General features: G+C 57.2%; 8 protein-coding genes across 8 annotated transcripts; 5 read left to right on the plus strand and 3 right to left on the minus strand.

The window, feature by feature from the left end:
- Window positions 1–151: 151 nt before the first annotated feature.
- On the minus strand, window positions 152–2,787 carry C8A04DRAFT_14594 (uncharacterized protein; the record flags this gene model as incomplete). The annotated part of the gene is made up of 3 exons (XM_062778160.1): window positions 152–1,963; window positions 2,165–2,547; window positions 2,640–2,787. 3 exons carry the CDS (start codon window positions 2,785–2,787, stop codon window positions 152–154), a joined length of 2,343 nt encoding a protein of 780 aa, XP_062634218.1.
- Window positions 2,788–5,698: 2,911 nt separating this feature from the next.
- Window positions 5,699–8,254, plus strand: C8A04DRAFT_14595 (ER-golgi trafficking TRAPP I complex 85 kDa subunit-domain-containing protein; the record flags this gene model as incomplete). The annotated part of the gene is made up of 2 exons (XM_062778161.1): window positions 5,699–7,970; window positions 8,055–8,254. 2 exons carry the CDS (start codon window positions 5,699–5,701, stop codon window positions 8,252–8,254), a joined length of 2,472 nt encoding a protein of 823 aa, XP_062634219.1.
- Window positions 8,255–9,183: 929 nt separating this feature from the next.
- C8A04DRAFT_31621 (uncharacterized protein) lies at window positions 9,184–9,945 on the plus strand (the record flags this gene model as incomplete). The annotated part of the gene is made up of 1 exon (XM_062781811.1): window positions 9,184–9,945. The coding sequence occupies one exon, from the start codon at window positions 9,184–9,186 to the stop codon at window positions 9,943–9,945; it is 762 nt and encodes a 253-aa protein (XP_062634220.1).
- Window positions 9,946–10,601: 656 nt separating this feature from the next.
- C8A04DRAFT_31622 (uncharacterized protein) lies at window positions 10,602–11,222 on the plus strand (the record flags this gene model as incomplete). The annotated part of the gene is made up of 1 exon (XM_062781812.1): window positions 10,602–11,222. The coding sequence occupies one exon, from the start codon at window positions 10,602–10,604 to the stop codon at window positions 11,220–11,222; it is 621 nt and encodes a 206-aa protein (XP_062634221.1).
- A 173-nt stretch (window positions 11,223–11,395) lies between these two features.
- C8A04DRAFT_39583 (kinase-like domain protein) lies at window positions 11,396–12,145 on the minus strand (the record flags this gene model as incomplete). The annotated part of the gene is made up of 3 exons (XM_062784643.1): window positions 11,396–11,666; window positions 11,721–12,040; window positions 12,086–12,145. 3 exons carry the CDS (start codon window positions 12,143–12,145, stop codon window positions 11,396–11,398), a joined length of 651 nt encoding a protein of 216 aa, XP_062634222.1.
- A 782-nt stretch (window positions 12,146–12,927) lies between these two features.
- C8A04DRAFT_31624 (Snf7-domain-containing protein) lies at window positions 12,928–14,405 on the plus strand (the record flags this gene model as incomplete). Its single annotated transcript, XM_062781813.1, has 2 exons — window positions 12,928–12,980; window positions 13,055–14,405. The coding sequence occupies 2 exons, from the start codon at window positions 12,928–12,930 to the stop codon at window positions 14,403–14,405; spliced, it is 1,404 nt and encodes a 467-aa protein (XP_062634223.1).
- Window positions 14,406–14,926: 521 nt separating this feature from the next.
- C8A04DRAFT_39585 (uncharacterized protein) lies at window positions 14,927–16,287 on the minus strand (the record flags this gene model as incomplete). Its single annotated transcript, XM_062784644.1, has 3 exons — window positions 14,927–14,976; window positions 15,129–15,698; window positions 15,753–16,287. The coding sequence occupies 3 exons, from the start codon at window positions 16,285–16,287 to the stop codon at window positions 14,927–14,929; spliced, it is 1,155 nt and encodes a 384-aa protein (XP_062634224.1).
- A 681-nt stretch (window positions 16,288–16,968) lies between these two features.
- C8A04DRAFT_31626 (uncharacterized protein) lies at window positions 16,969–21,234 on the plus strand (the record flags this gene model as incomplete). Its single annotated transcript, XM_062781814.1, has 4 exons — window positions 16,969–17,144; window positions 17,207–17,297; window positions 17,355–20,501; window positions 20,572–21,234. The coding sequence occupies 4 exons, from the start codon at window positions 16,969–16,971 to the stop codon at window positions 21,232–21,234; spliced, it is 4,077 nt and encodes a 1,358-aa protein (XP_062634225.1).
- Between the last annotated feature and the right edge of the window lie 202 nt (window positions 21,235–21,436).

Raw genomic sequence — 21,436 nt, forward strand, 5'->3', positions numbered from 1 at the left:
CGAATGGTACCACTCTTGGTTACCCTGTAATTTACTCACAGTCCACTCATATTTTCTATTTACTCGGATCTTTGTACTGACGTTACCAAGCACATACAACAGTCACCCCCCTCAACCCTCCCTCCACGGCCTCTTTTCTTCGACCAACCAATTAATCAAGAGGCGGCGCGTTCGGATCCTCCAAACACTGGTCCACGCGCATCAGACGCTTGCCGGTCCCCTTCGCAACCCGAATAAACTCAGGCAACAACTCAACCGTCGAGTTATACAAATAATGCATCACCATCAGGTTACCACCAGCCTTAACATCCCGCTCAAACGCATCCAGCTGCTTCTCCGGCGTGTCGCTCTCCGCCCACAGCCAGTCCTCGATATCGATGCTCCACTCAACAATGTACGGGCTGGGATCGTCCAACACCGCTGCCAACCGCTGGCGCATGCGGGCGCCTTCGGTACCGAACGGAGGGCGGAAGTAGTTGGTGTGCACCCCGTCGCCAAAGACCTGCTTCACCGCGCCGACATCGTTGGTGTACTCCCAGTCAATCGACGCCTCGTCCGGCAGGCCCTCCATCGGCGGGTGGGTGTACGAGTGCAGCGCGATCTGGTGGCCCCGCGAGGCCATGTCCTTGTAGATGTCGGCGAGGCCGTTGGACTCGTCGAGTAAGGGGAGGCCCACCGTGAAGAAGGTCACGGGAATGTCGGCGGCTTCGAGAATCTCGACGACGCGCGCGGCAAACTGCGGGTCGCCGTCGTCGATGGCCACTGCGAACGAGTTGGGCCGCGTGCACGAGAAGACGAGGTTGCCCGACGCGAGCTTGGGTGGAATCTCGCCCCAGCCGGACGGCAGCTCGTCGACGATCTCGATCTTGGTGATCTTGGTCGGGGTGGTGCTGTAGAAGCCCTTGAGTGCGAAGCCGACGACGCGCGTGAGGTTAACATTGAAGTGGCTAATGGGGATGTAGATGTCCGACGACGTGGCGTAGCGCGCGGCCTCGAGCGAATCCCACGTCTCTGGGAACGGCTTGATCGTGTCGTCGCACTTCTCATTGTGCTGCTGCAGCGCGATGCTGAACTTGTTGCTGCCCGAATACGCGAAGTGGAGGTAGCCTCCCCCGTACTCGCGCAGGTCGCGGCATTGGCCCGCCAGTTGCGTGTACCACGACAGGTCCGAGTCGTTGGTGTGGAGAGTCACCACGTTATTGCCAAACGTCGCCACCATGCCTTCCTCGTCCGCGCCGTGCCACTCGCCCAGGTCGTTCGATTCCGAGTCTTTGAAGGTATCGATGACCAAGTTCTTAGACGCGGGTGTCGTTGACGGTGTAGGCTGCGTAACCGCCGGCGAGGTCGGGACGTCGGTCGGCAGCTGGTACTCGGACGCCTCGTCGCCGCAGTAGAAGGACATGGGTCCAAACGACACATTGTGGCTGAAACCCTCAAAGTAGATCAACGTGAGCTTCGACCCGCCCACTCCACTGAATGCCGAGAAGGGGAGTGAGTACAGCTTTTCGGTGCCGTCAAAGGTCCAGTTCAGATCGTCGGTCGACAAGCTCGACGACTGACCTTCATCGTCGGGGTTGGTACTGCACGTGTCGGCGGCGTACCCAATGCTGACGGAGAACTCGGTGCCGCGCGAGGCCTTGATACGGAACGAGATGCCGCCGTACGTGGTGCCGACGTCCAGGCACCCAAACTCGCTGTAAAAGTACGAGTCCTCGTCGACCGGGGTTAGTAGTAGTCTGTGGTTGCTGACAATAATCGACGCCATTGACGCATCATCACTCGACGTCTGGTCCAGGGCGTTGTACCCCAGGAACGTCAGCCGCGACTGTGACTCCCAGTCGTCGATCAGCAGGTTCGTGCAGGCGTCCGCCTCGGAGGTCGCAGCAGGTGCAGCATTCGCCGCGCGGGCGGCAAATGGGGGGGCAGTCGGCGAGGGTAGAGCGCGGCCGTGGAGGCCGACAATCTCCCTCTTGTGGGAAGCGCCAGCAGCAGCACGCGCACGAGGAACAGAACGCGCGCCAGCAGCACGGGCTGGACGGGTTTGCGTTCCGGCGTAGAGGTCAGTGGCGGCCGGCTTGGCCACCCTGGCCGCCCCAGTAGGCTCCGGTTCGCCCTCGGTGGGCGAAGGGTCAGGAGCAGGCTCAGTCTCGGCAGCGGCGCAAACAAGAGTCACGTTGCCTACAGACCAGTTCACTTCGTTCTCGGAAAACGTAGACCATGCCAGGCCGACGATGGCGTCGTAGTTGGGCGCATCGTCCCAGCCATCGAGAGGCAGGTTGATGGTTTGGCGCTCGCCGGTTAGCCCCTCGACAAAGTTCCAGGAACTGTTGTATGCCCCTGTCTCATCGCTGCAACTGGAGAGTGTTTGCAACTCAAGCGCAAACGAGCCATTGGCCGGGCCCACGACCGTGAACTCAATGGCATTGTAGCCGTCCGTGATGGCGGGTTGACACGCAAAGGACTCGTAAAAGTACGAGCTATCGTCGGCCTTGGGGGTGAACACAACATAGCCTGGTGTGGCAGCAATGGCTGTCATAGACCCGTCATCTACAAGGAAAGTCAGCGGCGAGTCTCATCATGTGTGTAATCTCACCGAGATACCCCCTCATCGAGATCACCAAGAATGGGGGACTACATACCCCCGTTTTCCGAACCCAGGTTGTTAAACCCGGTCAGCCATGTGGTGAAGTCGTCAATCACCAAGTCTTCTGTGCACGCATCGGCACTCACACGCGTGGCGGTCAAAAGACCGGCCAAGCCGGCCACCAAGCGACGGTCAAACAGCATGACGGGCAGCAACCGTCTCAACCGTCAAGTCAACAACGACACATAAACATGTGGGGTAGCCAGAAAAGTGACACAGCGGAAGCAATGGAGGCCGGGAGACCTAGGTATATGTATGGATGGATAGATAGATGTAGTATGTACGTAAAGCCATGTTTAGGCGTGTGCGGGAGCCAGGTCCGGTAGTTCAATAGTCGGCTGGGCGCATAGATGAAGTGCATAAATTGGTCGCACTCATCCAGTCGCCGCTCAGCGTCCACTGCACACGTCCACGGTCCCGCCCAGCGTCCCGTCCAGTGGTTCGAGTGGGCCAGCCCAACGAGCTGCCAACGTGCTGCCAGGGGCGGGAGAGCAAAGCAACCCTCCCAGAGAATCCCACGCAGGACGCGAAAGCAAACTCGCTCACCTCGTTATACGAAGTGGAACGCTGCAGTAGCAGCGGGCTATAACGGGAAGTTGTGGTTGACGCCATGCACGGCTGGTTTCCCGCGGAGAGTAATTAACGGGTGGCGGGTGAAAGGGGGGTAAATGTAAAAGAGGTAAATGTAAAAGACTTAATGGTCGAGCGGAGCTTCCAGCCATTTGACCATATCTGGGAATTCAACAGAGCATCCTGAGGGACTGTCGAAAGGAGGAAAATAAATAAAAAATAAAAATAAAAAGCCAAACCCATCGTCTCGACCCCCCTCTCAGTGGGGTGATCATCGGGCTGGAAAAGTCCCGTCCATGGCAAGACATGTGTGGGACTGCTGTGGGCGAGCTGAGTCCAGCGCTGGCTGGATCTCGCTGGAAGCAGTGGGCCGGTGAGCAGCCGAACGATGGTGCCGGGAATAGCAGTCTGGTCCATCCCGGCGCAAAAATCTGGCCGTCCTGTGGGCTGCTATGTAAAAAGGAAAGGGAAGAAAAGGGAGCAGAGAAGGGCTGCGGTTCCTGGCGAGGTTCCGGTTCGGCAATCAGAGCCGAAGCTTGGCTTGCAGATCCCGCCCTTGCCTTGCCAAGAAACGGGGCTGTTGTGTGTTGTGTGTGGGCAGAAGCCGCTCTGGGATGTTGTGGCTGCTCTCTTCGCCCGAGCTGAGAATGATATTTTTTCGGGTTGCCCTCTCTCGCTCTCGCGTTTTCTCTTTCTCCCTCTCTCGAGAGCTCGGTGAGTATCTCTTCTCGCTCATCGTCGTAGCAAACGGCGGATTGCGTTGGTTCGTCAACCCCGGTTGCCGCGGGGTCCATGGCTGGCCTGGAACTCATGCAGCTGCGTGCGCGGTCCTCGCTGAGCGAAAAAAAAAGGTAAGGATTTTGGTGACACAATCCCCCAAATGCAACGATCGTCGCCTCCCCCTCCTAGCTGAGGATGAAAGCTGCAGCAATGTTCTCAACGTTACCTCCGAGCTCTGACCAAGGTGCAGATATTCAGCCGAACTGGCTAATGTCGTGAGTTGGCCGGCAGCGCAGGTCGACCGGCTTTGCAGTCGTCCACGGGATCGGCGATGTTCTTTTTCGCTTCCATGAGTCGAGGCGGCGCAACAAACCAGCGCGCCTGTGCGGGAAAATCCAGGAAATAGGACATGACCGTTGGGCTGTCAAGGCGAGACCTGCAGAGAGCACAAAAATCGGTCGGCCTCATCTTTGGTGTTTGTGGGTGGGCTGCCAGAGAAGAGCGTGGCCAACAACCCACAGCACCACGCCAAGGTTGACGAGACAGCGGGCTTGCAGGCTGCGGGCGAGCGCTGCGACGACGGGACTCTTACCTTCTCGAAGCGGAAGTCGCTGGCTGAGAACGATGGTGGTGTGTCAGTGGTCCATCTCGTCGAGATCGCGAATCCTCCCCGGCTTCGTATCGGGGGAAAGAAAAACTGCCTGCATCTCAAAATGATGCGTTGTCGGCACGACACGTCGTCTTGCTCGCGCTAGCTCGGCGAGCGACCCGGGCCGACCCAGATGCGGACGTGCTTCAGCTGAATTGATGCAGGTATCGAGATGGGCAGCTTGCCCAAGCCTGCACCCGAGCACGGACTGGTTGTGTCACACGCGGGAGCGGACAGTCTCGTGTCTGCTCCTCGACATGTGCAATATCGATCCCGATATAGAACACTTTCGACAGTTCTTGGTGTGCATCCTCAAATCTGGGGTATGTAAAGACTGGACGCGGCGCGCGTCGGAAAGGCTGCGGGAGTGGAGAGGTGTGATTTAATGGTGATGGGATGGGGAAAATTACCATCGATCAAGATCACGCACATAGAAAAATAGATCGAAATGTGGGCAAAAATGCAGATTCCTTGACCCTCATGTCACCGGATAGAGAAGGAACGAGTCCTCATATGAGTGTTAGGAGCTTGGAGCTGATAGTTAGAGCGTGCACTTGCCGGGCACCCGCGGTCAGCCGGCAGATGAAGGTTGAGGTGGGCCCCCCATCCACGTGAAATGATGTTGATTGGCTTATTGCCAACAAGCAATTCCCCCGGCCGAACCTCCAGGAAAGCCGCCGGCAGACACATCGCAACCCCGCGATGAGCTCCAAGATTTTGGAAGTTTGTGTACAGATACCCCGAAGAACTCCACATTCCGTCCAAAAAAGCGATACAGAAAGCCGTGTCGAATTATATCCAAAATTACATTGATCAAAGTCCGAACGAGCACAAAGCTGTACAAATTCCACCCCGCAATTTGCAGCATCTAATTAAACGTCAACCACTGCCCCAACAACACACCCATTGTCACGAACTTGGGACTGCAGTTTTCCGTTGGGACTAAACACGAACAACACACTACACCCCAACCTCCCGCTCCTTCAATATCTCCGGCCGGAAACCTCCGGACCAAACGCTCGACCAATCCCAAACACCCCATGCAGCCTCCCGACGATGCCCACCTCGCACAGCAGCCCGAGCCCGTCAAACCGCTCCCCCCAGCAGCAGCCGCCATGACATCCGCCTCTTCCTCCTCGTTGCCCTCCCCACGCCTCCCCCAAACCCGCCAATCCCTACCCCCGACAGCCCACCATCCCCTCGCACAACCCGACGACGAGTCCGACCCGACCGGCAGCGGCCCTGCCCCCTCCGCGCGGGTACCTCGCCGAGCCCAACAACAACCCCCAGCACCGCTACCCCTCCGAGATCGCCGCTCGACAGCCTCCCTCTTCCGCTCCACTCTCACGCCGCCTGGCTCCCGCTCCGCCTCGCCCGCGGGCTCGTTCGCGTCCGCCCGCTCCCCCGGCCGCGCCTCAACCATGTCGCTACCCATGACCGGCTCCGTCTTTGGCGGCGGGGCGCGATCACCGTATCAGCAGCAGCAACTACAGAACCAGTCGCTTCTCGACGCCGGCGGGGCGGACAATCCGGGGGATCCGCTCAGTTTGATGCTGCATAGCTTTGTGCCGCATATTGCGATCCATGCGTCGGTGGATGTGGACGGGCTGGCGCGGGGGAAAGGGTTTGCCGCGGGGCTGTGGGAGCTGTTGCGGCCGTTTGGGGAGCGGGTGCAGGGGAAGGTGATGGTGAGGGATAGTAATGGGGCGTCCAGGCCGTGGGAGGATTTCTCGGTACGGTTTGTTCGGTATGGGGAGGGCTTGGAAGAGCCAGATGTTACGGGGTTGGTGGGAGGGGGGTTCCTCAATGGGCAACCTGATGCTAATGCTGGCTCCGTCCCTGGTGCGGCGAGTGGGAGTAAAAAGGGGGATATCATCGCACAGGTGGAAGCCGTGGTCGACAGGCATCTGAATTTTGCGGAGGAGGCTTATGCCGGGAGTGGGATGTCCCCGTCTGCATCACCTACGAGGCTGGGGCTAGATATGGATGCGACCTCGCCATATTATGCGCTGTACCTGCGTCGATTACTGTCAGGGTTGCCATTTGCGCCTCACGAGTCGTTTGCCCACCCGGTGGCCTGCGTCATGGCGATCAGCTCGCGGGACCCAGCACCTATCGAGACCTTACAGAAGTTGTACCGCGAGACGAGCCAGGGAGACCGCAGCTTGCCGCCATGGGTAGACGGCGAGTACCTCCGATACTACGTTCTCGTGCACGATGAGGAGAACGGCGACATCACCAAGTCGATGGCGCTGTTTGACCAGATGAAACGCAACTTTGGGCTACACTGCCACCTCCTACGGCTACGGAGCACCCAGAGCGCCGAGACGGACGACGACAGCATCCCACTCCCGAGAAGCGACTGGATGACGGCGGCCGAGGAACTGGCCGACATCGAGGCGAGCGAGACGCGGGAAGACTTTGAAGACCCCACGCGGTACATTTTCGAGTCGGACGCCACGGCGATACGCACACTTGTGCGCGAGATGGTAACCCAGTCCGTCGTGCCCACCATGGAGCGCAACATCTCGGTGTGGAACGACCAGGTGGCGTCGCGCCGTCGCGGACTCAGCGGTCGGTTCATGAGCCTGTCGAAACGGTGGACCTTTGGCAGCTCGAGCCGCAGCTCCTCCGGCGCTAGCGGTAGCGGCGGTGGCGGCGGCGGGTCGAGCTCGTCTAGCAACTACGATTCCCAGGGGGGCTTCTACCGGGCCGACAGCTCCGAGGCCATCATGCGGCGGCTCGCCGACTACGCCTTTATGCTGCGCGACTGGAAGCTCGCCATGTCCACGTACGAACTGCTCCGCAGCGACTTCCAAAACGACAAAGCCTGGAAATACCATGCCTCGGCCAACGAAATGGCCGCCCTGGCCCTACTCATCATGCCGCCAAACATGTCGTCCAAGACCCGCATCGAGACCATCAACCAGATGCTCGAGCAGGCCCTGTACTCGTATCACACCCGCTGTGACTCCCTCTACGGCGCCGTCCGCTGCACCGTGCTCGCCCTCGAACTCCTCCGTCTCCGTGGCGGATCCGGCGTCGACGAGGCCGTGCGCTGGGGCATCCGCGTGCTCGAGGCCCGCTTGACGGGCCCCGTCGGTGATGCCCTGCTGCGCGAGCGGATGGCCGTCTGCTACGCTTCCAAGTCGGGCCACGGATCGCAGTCATGGGGGGCACGCCATCGCAAGTCAGCGTTGTGGAGCGTGCTGGGTGCCGAGGCGTGGGTCGCGCTGGGGAAGCATGTGCAGGCGCAGCGGTGCTTGGGCGAGGCCAGGCGTATGTATGCGCTGCTGCCGGCGGAGTGTGGTGTGCAGAACTTTGGGGTGGCCAGTGATTTCCTGGCCGGCTTGCAAGGGCAGGTCAAGGCCGGGTTGCGGGCGGATGGTGCGGCTGCTCCTATTTATGGAAGTGAAGCCGGGGAGAACCAGTATAATAATTACGGTGGTAACGGAAACCAAAGCGATGAAGGGGGGGCAAAGGAAGAAGTGGATGAGGAGCGTGAGACGCTAGGGACTAGCAAGCAATCTAAACGGATGAGCTTGATCAACCCCGCGGGGGTGGCCGGTGTTGGGGGAGGAGGAAGTGCCGGGCTGGAAACCGCACCGCTGCATGATACCCTGCCAGCAGAGGCAGTAGAAGCCGGCCGTGTCAATGACGGGTTTGGTTGATGATTGATGATCACAACGGGAGGCAGCGGAACAGACATTGTATTGTGGTTTAGACATGGAAACAGGGAATAAGACGGCACTTGCATGGGTCGGCGTTTATCGTTTTCGAAAACCATACTTGACGACAGTCGAAGACAGAATTGAGGGATTCGCATGTTGTATTGATCCTTTTCTTTATGAGCTTGAGTATTCGCACCGAGCACCTCCTCAGCCTCTGCTCTTCAGCATTGAGACGTGATCTATGAATCGGCGGTAACAGGAAGCCCAGTAATATCATACATTGCGGTCAAAATGGCAAAAACCTTATGGCGGGAGATTCGCTGTGGAATCAGTTATTAGTCAACATACAGAGTCCGCAAAGTTGGCAAGTTCATATTGCCTACGGCGTCTCGACCACTTCCCAAGAATGGACCGCTACCCCGCTCACTAGTTCGAGTTGTCTATAATCGCAGTGTCCGCGCTTTCCCATCTTGGCTGGAGGTAACTTCCCCAGGTTCTACTTAACTCCCGTATTTGCCAACTCCCGTCTTCAGGTGTCAACTTCCATCTTCGCTAGATAGCTCACGTCGCTGCAGTATCTCTGGATCTCTTGCCATTTTAGTCTGGGCTTGACTGTTGCCCCCCACTTGACCATGGCAAACACAGTACGCTCCTGGAAATTCGTTTCCATGTCAAACCGCTGCGGCATCTGTACCTTCAAGGCTCTCGACGACGAGCAGGTGGATATAGGTATGTGCTGATTGCATAAAAGTGAGGATCATGATCTCTGATGATATCTATGTACCATTGCTTTCCTCCGCGTCTCTGAGCTGCACCTCACCCCCGTTTTCTTATGCTCCTTCTTCGTTCAGAGAGTGTCTTTTTCTTCTCATCACGAGCCGAGCTTGATCCAAGTTTAGTTCCGTGTTCTAACGCTTGAGCCCCCCATAATGGACATGAGAGACGGTACCACTCTTGCGACCTACGACTACAACCGTGGCCGCAGCTACGAAGATGATAGAAACGCCTTTGCGTACTGTGGGGGGGACGACTCCCTGTTTTGGTACCAACTCGCCACTCGCTTTGCCGTGCTCTGCCATACCGATTGCCTCACTCGCGAACGCAGCATCCCGCCTGCCGGCCGGTTTTGGGCCACGATATATGCTTACGACCCTCCCCCAGCTGAGGTCAAGCGGTATGAGCGGTGGCTTCACACACCATATGCTCTATTTCTGCGTAGTATTTCAGAACAGGGTCCTGTACCCCTTCCGTTCGAGATTTGCGAGATGATCGCTCAGCATTGTTGTGCTGTCGCAGCGCTCCGTCGGAACGCCGCGGACGCGGGCCGCGTCCTCTGGGAAACGCACGGTTCGGACGACAAGACCTATACATTTGACATCTCGACGAAAACTTGGGCTCGCTATGTCGACCTTGAGGGTGTACGGTATATTAGGTGTATCACAAACCAGCGAGACACGCCTGATCAACAAGCACCCGTCGCCTCTGAGCTCACACTACTGCATACGCCTCTCCCGGATGACGCCGTAGATACCATGTACATCGTCGAGGATCACCTAGGCGTCCGCAACATCATGTTTACCTCCTCGCTCACCACTTCAGAGGTTCATCATAACTATGACGGGGCCAATATTTGGTGGAAAAGTCTCAGGATCATCCCGGGCACCAGATTCAAGTGCTATACTGATGTATGACTGTCCTTTTCTTTTGGTCCTTTTTTCTCTTTTCTCTTGGTCTTTCATCTCCCAGTTATTGAATTAGAGCTACCACGGCTTACCGCGTGGCTGTGTGCCATTTATTATTCCCTAGGGCACAAAGCTTCGCTCATTGGATCTTGTGTTCCCCCAGCCCGCTAAGTCCGTGGGTTTGCCCAACGTATCAGACTTGGAGGATGCTTTTGATCGACCCCCGCGCCCCGAACAAAAGTTATGGGCGCACAACATATTCGAAACAAGTAATACACCGTTTCGCATGACTTCATTCGTCTGCAACGTCCCCGGGACCGAAGGTTACTCCGTTTTCTGCGGCATGCAACCTTTTGCCATCCTCCCTCACACCCCTCCAACGGGAGAGTAGGACTTGGAGGCGTACGCTGCACAAGATAGGCGAAAACGAATTCGCCCTGTGTGGTTGTATGCGCCGCGCAATCCGGGAGAGCTGATCACCGAGATCTGGGTACGTGTTCGGGATGGTGATGGTACACTGACCGCTCTGTTGCCCTTGTGGTAAGCGAACCCCTCTTCAACTAGCCAGAATTGGTGATCATTCCGCAGGACAGCCGCTTACACTGGTTGCAATATAACCTTCCATGGGTTATTAGTTCAGAACAAACCAAGATAGTACCTTGGTAATGGGCCCGCACCCTCAGAGCAAGGCTCACGCCGAGGGACACTATACCTACACTCTCGTGTATCGCGGCGGACCCGACCCCGGCCAAATCTATGTCGACACCGGGGACTACGGCCTCCGACGGTTCCTATTCGAGACCCCTCTTCCTACCGAGCCCAGCAACATCAGCAGCAGCGCCGCCTCCAATGACCACACTCGGCGACCAAAGGGGCTTCCAACCCCATCATCCCCACCTTGCTTCCCCCTTTACAATGACGAAGCCCCCTGCTACTTCATATTTTACTCGTCTGCCAACATGTACGGCGTGGCAGAGGTGACGTTCTGCCGAACAGAGCGGGGCACCATCAGCGGCATCGTCCTGCGCTATCACGACGGGCGGCAAGAGAGCCTCGGGCAGGTCCGCCCAGACAAGCTGGCGTCGAGCGGGGCGACGTTACGAGTCGAGGATCCCGTTCGGACCCCTCACCTGTGGTTCCGGCTTGACTGGTTGGGGGGTGAAAGACCCTTTACAATCGCAGCGGTCACGCTTGATCCGCCCTCGTCAGCTGACTGGCCTGATCCAACGAGCAGGTATGAAAATCAGTGGTATTATGTTCCTTGGAATGGGACGTTGGAGTGGTAGTTTACCCGGGACATGTGTCAGTTGGTGCATGAGGGGCGACTTAGCCGTTTCGCGCGTCAGGAACCATACTAAGGACCCGAAAGAGGTAACCAGGCAGCGTCAGCTTCGGCACGGTGGATGATCGAGTCTGTTGATGGTAGACTGCGGCCGCCGGCCTTTACCTTGGAAGAAAGCTATGACTGCCCCCCCAGCTTCTCCTTCAGTGATCGTAGGTGCTCCATCTCTACTTCGACACAATGAGTCAAGAGCCACTCGCGGCACCGCTCCGCATCGTCCTCTTCGCGGGCAAGGGGAGCGCTGGGTCCTTTCCGCTCCCAATACGGCCGCTCAAACCACTCGGGCCAAAATCCGCCATACTCCCAGTCGATGATGGCGTTAATTTTGAGTGTTTCAGGGTCGACAATGACGTTATGCTGGCCTAGATCGTTGTGGCAGAAAACGTAACTCCCTTTCTCGAGCTCTAGCTTCGACTTTCAATAAGAGTGATGCTTCCAGAACCAGCTGTAAGCCCTGTTAGGAGTATATAGTAGCGTTTGGCCTGGTACGCCCGGGGTGTCGGATCGGAGCGATTTGAGCGTAGCAATGTGCTCCAGAAGCTCCTTGGTGACTACTTGCTTTTGCTCCTCCATAAGCTGGGTTATACTAACCCCCGGTACAGGTTCGGTACTAAAATAGAAAGCCCCATTGTCTTCGAAGGTATGATATAGACGCGGGAGCGGGATATTTGTTTTCTCCCGGAGATATAATAAGATCGTGGCGTCCGTTTTCCATCGCTGAGGCAGGTAGGTAGATAGTGTCCAGTTGGTGGTTGTTGTCATCTATTTATGTTACCGAAGAGTCCGCTTGATGAACGAATTCCCAACTTTGTAGTATTTCTTATCTGGAGTAACCCCGGTGCAACCTGGCTCACGATGCTTGTTCATATCTTGGTTGGATACCATTTTCGATGTGTAGGGTAAGGCGACGAACGGCAAAACACGCCTAAGAGAATTCGCAACCTCTGCGCAAGGCTGCCCCTCCGTTCAATGTCTAACAGGAGGTAAACACAAAGTCTGGCTTTAGTGGGAATGCGGGTGTTTGTCGGGCAATCACCGCACTCATATATGGATATGCATGTCGACAAATACTTGCGATTTTGAACTTTGGGAAAATGATGTCTTGCAAGGGATTGTGCAATAAGGTACCTACCAAGTAAGAAAGGGGGCGGTTGTGGTCTTGTTGGTGGCCGCTTCGGGTACCGTAACACCAACACCAATTGCTGCCCCACTCCGGTCTGCTGCCTGCCGGAGCTGGCCTCGAGAGATAAGATAAGCACCTCGCTGCCTCGGGATCAACAACCACTGGCCAGCCCTCCCTGAACCCCCCAGAACGTCATTGCTGGAACGACTGACTCTCACCGTCCACCTTTTGTCGTTGAAGCGCGTTGGTGTCGTTGGGACCGCGCCGTTGCTGCCTATAGACGCGCTTGGGTCTTTGTCGTCTTTATGTTATTTATTTTCTTGTGAAAGTTTCTTTTGAAGGATTGAGGGCGCTGGCAGCATCCGGCGGTCTTTGCGTTGCCGGGCCATTTTGCCAGCTGAAGTGTATATCCCCAATCGACATCAGATTGCTTCGGTTCATCAATATTTGATAACGGCCGTTCGGACGGAAGACAATTTCTGGTTACGACCTTCCCCCCTGCTAAACGTATTTCCATCTCGACAAGATGAGCCCGTCTCTGCTTGAATATCTCGTGGAAAACGAGCCAGCTTTTAGGAAGTATGTTTACGTGTCTAAACATGGCTTGATGCTAAAATCTCAAACCCCACGCTCGGCAACTGACATTGTCCTAGAGCTCGACTTCCTGCACTCTACTCCGATTTCCAGACCCAGCGTACGCTAAACCCAGACGGCTACGAAGCCAACGTATCGGCATGGCGCAAAGCTCTCGGGCGCATCGTCGGCTCAGGGTTAGCTCCAGCCGGGCGAGGGGCTGCTTCAAATCTATTTGTTCTGCACTCGGATGAACAGCTGCTCCGTGCATTGGAGTCAAAGCAGTACGGTCGGCCACTCGCCCTCGGTACCGTAGTACGTGAGGCCTTAGCAGCGAAAGATCTCGTCCCGCTGCGAGACTTTCTCGAAGCTAAGGAGAGCATCTACTACCGGCCATGGTCGGTGTGGAACCTCGCTTCATGGACGATGAAGCAGCTCGGGGTAGCAGATATTCTGAAGAAGGATTCTCTTCCACCAGGGGAGTTCGTTGTGGTTTCCAATGTCGAGGAAGCCGGCAAGGCGTTCGCCTCACAACAAGGCCCAGCCGCCACAGCGGGAACCCGCTTCGACCGCACCTTTTCGAAAGCGCACTTCTACAAAACCTTTAACGACCAGCTCCTCGACGGCCACAAACTCTCCGAAACCGACATGGACGTCCTCCTCCGCTTCCTTTCCCGCGACAAACCCGCCATCCTATACGACGGCACCACCATCAAGATCCAGTCCCCAACCTCTTCCTCCAACGACAACAACAACGAACCCGCCGAGATCACCCCGGAAGACACCTCAATCGCGCAACTCAAAGAACTCCTCGTCTCCCTCACCCATCAAACCGCCCTCCTAACCGCCCGCGTCGAACAACTGACCGCCCAGGCCCACCAAGCCGTCTCCAAATCCAACCGCGTCGCCGCTCTAGCAGCCCTCCGCTCCCGCAAACTCGCCGAGTCCACTCTCGCCCAGCGCTTCGCTACCGTGCACCAGCTGGAAGAAGTCGCGGCGCAGATCGAGCGCGCCGCTGACAATGTGCAGCTGGTGCGTGTGATGGAAGCGTCTGGCACTGCGCTGGCGTCGCTGAATGCGCGCACGGGCGGGGCGGATCGGGTCGCGGATGTTGTGGATCGGCTGCGCGAGCAGATGGCGGATGTTGATGAGGTCGGATCAATCTTGGCGGAGTCGGCTGGTACGGTGGTGGTGGATGAGGAGGAGATTGATGAGGAGCTGGCTGTGTTGGAGGGTGAAGAGCGGAAGCAGAAGGAGGAGGTGGAGAAGGTGGCGAGGGAGGAGAGGGAGAAGGAAGAAGCAGAGAAGACACGCGAGCGGTTGCTTGCGGCTGGGGAGGTGCCGAGTGGGGAGGTCAAGGTGCCTAGGGGGCAAGGAGATAAGGAGATGGAGGATCTAATGAGTAGGATGTCCCTCAAGGAGGATTCATGAACCTGGCTGAACGGCCGGGGGATGGTTCTCACTTTCCATTGCATGATTTATTCACCGTTATTGATTCATCATATTCTTCGTCGTTACGTTCACGCCTACTACCTGCTACAGAGGTGATACAGACCAGAAGCTAATACGGACATGTTTGTTGACAGTTCATGAATGAGCGCGGCGAGACGACAGCCAAAACACAACAGGCATGGAAGGCGTACTTATAATGGGCAATGCTGGGTCTGAGCACAGGATATTCGAACGTAGGGACTCAATCATAACAGACATGGGACTTGGTTTCAGATTCACATTTCATGTCGTTGGACGGGATAGATAGGACTGCACGGGGCGGGGAATGGGATATCGCATGAACAAAACCTGGCAAGGCTCCGGTGATTTCTTCTTTTGTCTCGATGTAGCATTGAACCCCGACCCATCATGATGGCGCCCCCGGCTGCTCAGAAGGTATGCTCCCGGCTGGAGGGTACAACACGGCCTTCTCCGCAAGCCGGCCTGCGTTTGTTGGGCTATCAAATAAGAGCCGTCTTGTCCCACCGGGTGGAGAGTCTGGTGGCTCGGGCTGACTGGAGGGTGGTATCGTAAGATCAACGAGGTCTGCTGGTGGAGGTGCTGTCCCCGCAGGGCCATCTCCTGGACTCCCCCTATTTGGTGCTAGTGACTCTGGCACTGTCTCGTTTTCTTTCGTCTCATCTGTCACCGGCCGCTGGCCACCGGGCTTGCCCCTCGTCCCGCGCGCCTTAGCAATCAAATCTCGGAACGACGTGTCATGTTTTGTCGCCCACGCTGCCCCATCAAAATCCTTGTCCCGGATCTGCGCCCCCATAGTAGCCGCCCTAGATGTGGTTGGGGCCCGGCCGCCCAGAGTCCGCTCCCACACGTCCAAGTCCTGCATCAACTCGAAGCGCTTCTTGGGCCGCGCCGCGTCACAGTTGGCGTTCCATATCGTTATCCACTCTTGATGCCGCTTTTCAAGCAACTGGCGGGATCCGGCGGTGGACAGGCCAAGCTCGGACATCTTTTTACGGAGGGCGACGTCTTTCAGCATGGAGTAGGCCAGTGCGGGGAGTCGTTCGGGTACTTTCGTGGGGGTTGGTGGGTTTCCGAAGAGCGTTCTAGCCGAGCCAGAACCGCTTGTTGTTCGGGTGTTGGTGGTGTTGGTGGAGAATGACGCTGTGGGCTTTTGGGGTTGGGGCGTGCCGGGACAGGAGTTGTCAATGTGTCGGTCGACTTGCAAAGGCTTCATTCGTTTCCAGCAAATGGGACATTCAACAAGCCCGTCGTCTGTTGCCGGTTAGCTTTGTGGTCACGCTTCGTACTAGGCAAGTGTTAACATACCTGGTTCTGGTTCTGGTTCTGGTTCCGGTTCCGGTTCCGGCTCATATTCTGGTGTCTGTTCCCGCTCTAAGAAATCCACTTCCTCGCGCATCATCGCCGATGTAGTCTCCGCCGCTTTCGCCTTGCTTGCCCTTGTCGTCATCCTCGTGCGCTTGTTCTGCGAGTCCGGTGCTGGCTCGTTCAACTCTGAAGCCTTCCTTTTCGGGGATTTTGTGACAGGAGCCGGCGCCGGCGTTTTGGCAAACTGCAGGATCCCGGCCCGTGACGCTACAAAGGCATCGACGGCTTCCCGCAACGCCCAATTCCCTCGCAGCTTGGATTCCTGGTCGAGAGCCCGGCAGAGTGGGCATTTACCGTTCTCGGACAGGCTCCGGCGAATGCAGATTGAGCAAAACGTGTGGTTGCAGGAAGTGATCATGGGCGATTTGTACAGGTCTTTGCAGACGTGGCAGCGGAACGCCTGTTCGACCTGCATCAGCCCGGCGAGGGGAGTGCCGATCCAGTCGGTCGAGTCGGGAATGTTTGAGGAATCCATTTCGAGGAGGCGAGAGCGGGCGGCATGCGGATTGTGAGAATTGGAGGAGTATCGGTAGCTAACTGAGGTGATGATGTCGAAGGAACCCAGCCCCTTTCAACCAAGCCCAGTGTAGTGTTCCTAAGCAAGTTGACGTCCTGGACTCGAGGACTCGCACAGTCCATGGAAGGAGACGCGATTTTGCCAGGGAGCGCGTCCACGAAATGGCACAGTGAGGAAGAGCCGAGCAGCCACACTGTCTAATCAGTGTCTGCTTGTCCTGCAGTGCACCAACCTATTTGACCGTGCGTGGCACTTGGGCAATGGGTGTGCACGTGGATTGGCGTCAGAAGGGCGGACTTGGAGTCTTGGCGGTAGCTGGACCCCACTTCAGAGCTTCAACCTGAACCATTCCGCTTTAGGACACCATCAAAACAAAGCATCGCCCAATCACGTTGGCCCACTCCGAAACGCCCACTAGTCCGACTTCCTCTTCACAAACAGGGCGGAGAGCTCTTCCACCCTCGACTAAACTTTCAGACAACATCGACTCGCCTTCGTGAACCTGGTTTACTAACTAACCAGCACTTCATTTTTTCAATTCACGTTCTCTCTTTCACCCCGTTGTGTCCCTCTTTTAATTGTTTGTTGAGTTTTCCCACATCCGACACTCCACGATCACAGCACACCGAAAGCGCGACAATGGCGATGAGAGGGGGCCCACGGCTGCAAGTCGGCTCTGCCGCTTGGGTCGCGGAGGAGAGGGATTCCGCATTAACTATTGCGAAGTCTGAGCTCGAGGAATTTTCGTTCTCTGCGCGGAATGAGGTTGACTGGTTGAACGAACACATGGCGGAGATCTTTTCAGAAAGCCAAATGTGTGTACCGTTGTTGTTGCGCTGGATACCGCTCAGCGCGGAGCTGACACCATAGCCTTTAGGAATGTTGCCGAGCTTTTCAAGACACCAGGGAAGCTTCGCGGGAAAACACCACGCACAATCAGGAAAACGGCCCCCAATGCCGTTCGCATGGTATGCCGAGGGATGGATATTGACGAGACGCGTCAAGCACCGACTAATATGCCGCAGCCGCTCACAAGCATGTTCTCCGCCACACCAAAGGGCGCCCCGAGCCCCTTCACGATACCGATTTCACAACAACCACAGCACGCGAAGATGCAAGTGGCCGAGGACAAGCCCGACCAGTCAAATCAGTCTGACACCCACCCCGAGAGCCCGTCAAAACACGCAGTCGTTCGGCCTCCGCACTCAGTGGAGAACCGCGCTCCCATTTCACTCGGCGATTCAGGTTATCATGGCAGCCAGTCGCAGGATACCGTGCCCTTTGACCATTTTGATAAGGATGTCGAGATGTCCGATAGCCCTGAGCCCGAGCCATTAGATGACAAGGACCAGCCGGGCAGTCCGCTGGATGTTCAGCAGCCCCAAGAAACTGCCGAGGATGCCCTCCCCGAACATGCAGCTCTCACCCCATCCTCCGCCGTTTTGCAGCCAAGCAGTCCATTCCCAAGTAGGACTCGGCTACCCATTATGTCGCCGCGGTCGCCTTCCCCGAACAAGATCTCATCTCCCGCTCGGCAAACAACAAATTTGTCCTCCTCCCCCCAGAAGCCGCTCTCCCCGCAAAAGACCTCGTCGTTGCCGGAGACGAGGGACGCTAGTCCTCAGAAGGAAGATGAGATGGATGTCGACGTGAATGGTGAGAACCATGCGAACGACGAGGACGAAGAAATGGATGAGCCGCAGTCACCCTCCGAGGCATCTAGCCCAATCAGGCCCCTTGTTCGCAAGAGCAGCCTCAACTTTGCCTCGTTGCCGGCCCGTGAACCGCTGGCTTCTAAGAAGAGTCTCGGCGGTTCCCGTCTCTCGAGAACGAGTCATTTGGACTTCAACCGCCAGAGCTACTACAACCGGCCGACAGGGGGCAAAAGCCTGGGCGGGGCAATGCGCCGGGAAAGCTTGGAAGATGATGACAACGATGAGATAGACGTGGACGATGATGTGACGACCCAGAACGAGGATACCGCTGTGCACAGCAAGACGTACACCCAGCGTTTGCAGGATCAGATCAGCATGCTTGGCAAGGGCCAATCGGCGGGCACTCGGCCCTCCAAATCTATGGCGCACTTGCTGCCCTCGCAACAAGCCTCGCAAAGCGCTCAGAGCCAAGCTCAACCCGAGCCCACAGCAGAAGCTGGGAAACCCTCCCCCGAGGTCAAGCAAACTGCCCCAGGTGCATTCCCGGAGGATGAAGATGATGACTGGATTACATCGCCCCGTGCGAAGACTGCGCCCTCACATTCACGCTCCCTTTCTGATGATCGCGATCAGCTCCCTAGCAGGGGAGGGTTGGGGACTTCTGACGCGGTCATTCCGACGAATAGGCAAGGATCGCCAGCGAAGACCTCGGAATGGACCCCTAAACACAGCAAATCCGCTTCTGTGCCCGTTCTCCCGACTATGGAGCAGCTGGACTCGGACATGGACGGTAGCCCGCTGAAGAAGACCATTTCTGTTTCAAACCCAGCGCTGGCCACCGTTGGTGAGGATGAATTTGAGTCCTCGCCGCCTAAATCTCCCACACGCACCCTCCGGGACAGCCCGCTGAAGCAGGTCAAGAACAAGTTGACCTCATTGCTTAAGGGCGGGAAGGGCTTTATGGCTAGCAGCGTGGCTGTCAGCGCAGATACCAAGGCAATTCCGCAGTCGCCCTCACCGAACAAGCTTGGATATCACCAGGAGACGTCCGTCGAGTCCTTCAAGACGGCTGACAACGTCGTGTACCCCGACCTCTCTCAACAGGTGGCGGCCACAGCTGCACCGCTTAGTCCAACGCGCAGTAACAGCTCGCGTAGAACGCGGGCTTCGGCCGAGAAGGAACGGTTGGAAGCCAAGGAGCGGGAGAGGGAGGAGAAGGAGAAAGAGAAGGAGGCCAGGGAGGCGAAGCGCATGGCTGATCAGATGGACAAGCTGGACAAGGCGCGGGAACAAGAGCGGGAGAAGGCTCGGGTGTTCAGCAAGGAGCAGGAAAGGATTGCGGCCATGGAGAAGGAGGTGGCGGCTCAGCAAAAGGAACAAGACAAGCAGCCCGCCCGTAGCGAGTCTCGTACGCAAGACTTCCGCACGCCTGGTCCCGCCTTAAATCGGCCCAGAAGTCCCGTCAAGATGACCAAGGCCACGCCGCTCAAGAGCAGGGGGCTTTCGGAGCAAGGCGGGAAGCGAAAGGGGGTTCCCTCTGACGATATGGATGCGGATATGACGGATGTGACGAATACCACTACCGTGCTCCCGCCGTCTATTCCTCGCCCAACCACAGCCTCGTCTATGCGCGCGCAGAAACGGCCGACGAAACCGACCAAGGAAACAATAGCCAAGGCGAAGCAAGGTCCAACCCTGATCCGGGTCAACCCGCTAAGCTCTCAACAAAACCAATTCCACCCTTCCAACAGCGTGCTTGCAGCGAACCTCCAGGAGACATTGGGCCAGCCGCAGGCGCCCTCTACTCGGCCGCTGAATGGCAAGGCAAGCCAAGCCTCACTTCAGGGCAAGGGTTCCGTCCAAAGCTTCAAGAGCTCGGTGTCTTCCACTGGTCGGCCTAAGGCACTGGAGATGGCGGCCAAGCGCAAGGAACAGGAAGAGCGGGAGGCTCAACGGAAACGGGATACAAAGCTCGAGTTGGAGCGCAAGCGAGCCGCCCAAGAAGAGGAACGTCGCCAGGAACAGCAGCGCAAGGCTGAAGCAGAGCGACAAAAGGAGGAAGAGCGCAAGGCTGCGCAAAAGAAGGCCGCGATCGAGCGGGCCAAGCAAACCAAGGCACCACCACCGGCTGTTAGGTCGCAGCCCAATGGTCCGCCTGAGTACAACTTGGCCGGTGCCGAGCGCGGGACCCTCCGGCCGCCGTCACGACTAGGATCCACGATGCATCAGGAAGGCAGACTAGTGAACACGGTCTTGTCGAGCACCACTGGTACCGCTGGCAATAATAACAACACCAACAAGGGATCGGTGAAGCGGCCGCTGCAGCAAGACGGTGGAGAGGAGAGCTCGAGGTCTCAGAGTCAACAGAAACAACGGGCCATGCCGTCCTTCCAGGCTAAGGAAGCTAAGCGTATGCGCATGAGCGAGGAGTTTGACGAGGACTTGGACACAATGGATAGTCACAACCCGCGGATTATCAAGGGGCCGCCTGTTAGGCCCTCGGCTGGGTTCAAGAAGGTATGTTTCTTATTCACGCCCTTGGCCGGATCGGTAGGAAGTTAAAATGCTAACCTTGACACCTCTACAGGACCTCACCCAAAAGTCCCTATACGCCGCCAACGGGAACTACCCCCACGCACCACCACCAAGCGCAAGCAAGGACCTCTTCAAGACGGCCGTGACTGCGCAGCATACGAGTCACGCGGCCAAGCCCGGCCACCACGCGCTTGATACAGCCCAATTCTCCAAGGGCGCGATCCCCTTCGCCCAAAACCCACACAAGACACCCGCCCGGCCCATCGGTGGCATCATCCCCAAGTCCTCAGCCGCCAAATCTATCGCCCGCTCCTCCCCACGCCCACAAAATGGCGAGGGCATCGAACTCCCCGATATCCAAACCGACGACGAAAGCGACGACGACGACGACGGTTACGGCGGGGGCGGAGCCGGCACGGCGGGCAAGGGGCTGGCGCCGGAATGGACCGATTCCCCGGCCCTGCGGGAGGCGCTGCTCCGCCAGGAACGGCTGGACCCGATGAGCGTGTTTGGGCCGCCCGCGCCGTTGATCATGGAGGAGGTGTTCAGCAAAACGAAGGACCGGTTCCATAAGTTCCGCGCAAGGACCAGCAGTGCGAACTGGAGTGGCACGGATCGGTTGACGGAGGAGGAGGTGAGGAGAGATAATGCCGCAAGGGATAAGATGAGGAGGGAGGGAGGGTGGAGTTATGAGTTGGGGAGGGATATGTCGTAGAGTATCATATCAGCAGGAGCATGCTAGGTTATTGTGGTATTTTGGGGGGTCCCTTGGGAGGGGTTTCGGTTTTTATTCTTGGGGGCTACTCCCGAATTGTTCTCCGTGGACTTGGGGATAGAGCTGTGGCAGGTATTGTTGCCACTTTGATTGCATGGGCGTTTTTGTTTTTTTATCTGCTCTTCTTTTGCCGGGCTTTTTT

This window comes from Dichotomopilus funicola (assembly GCF_033296635.1).
Source record: "Dichotomopilus funicola strain CBS 141.50 unplaced genomic scaffold C8A04scaffold_69, whole genome shotgun sequence".
In the NCBI taxonomy this organism is placed as follows: Eukaryota; Fungi; Ascomycota; class Sordariomycetes; order Sordariales; family Chaetomiaceae; genus Dichotomopilus; species Dichotomopilus funicola.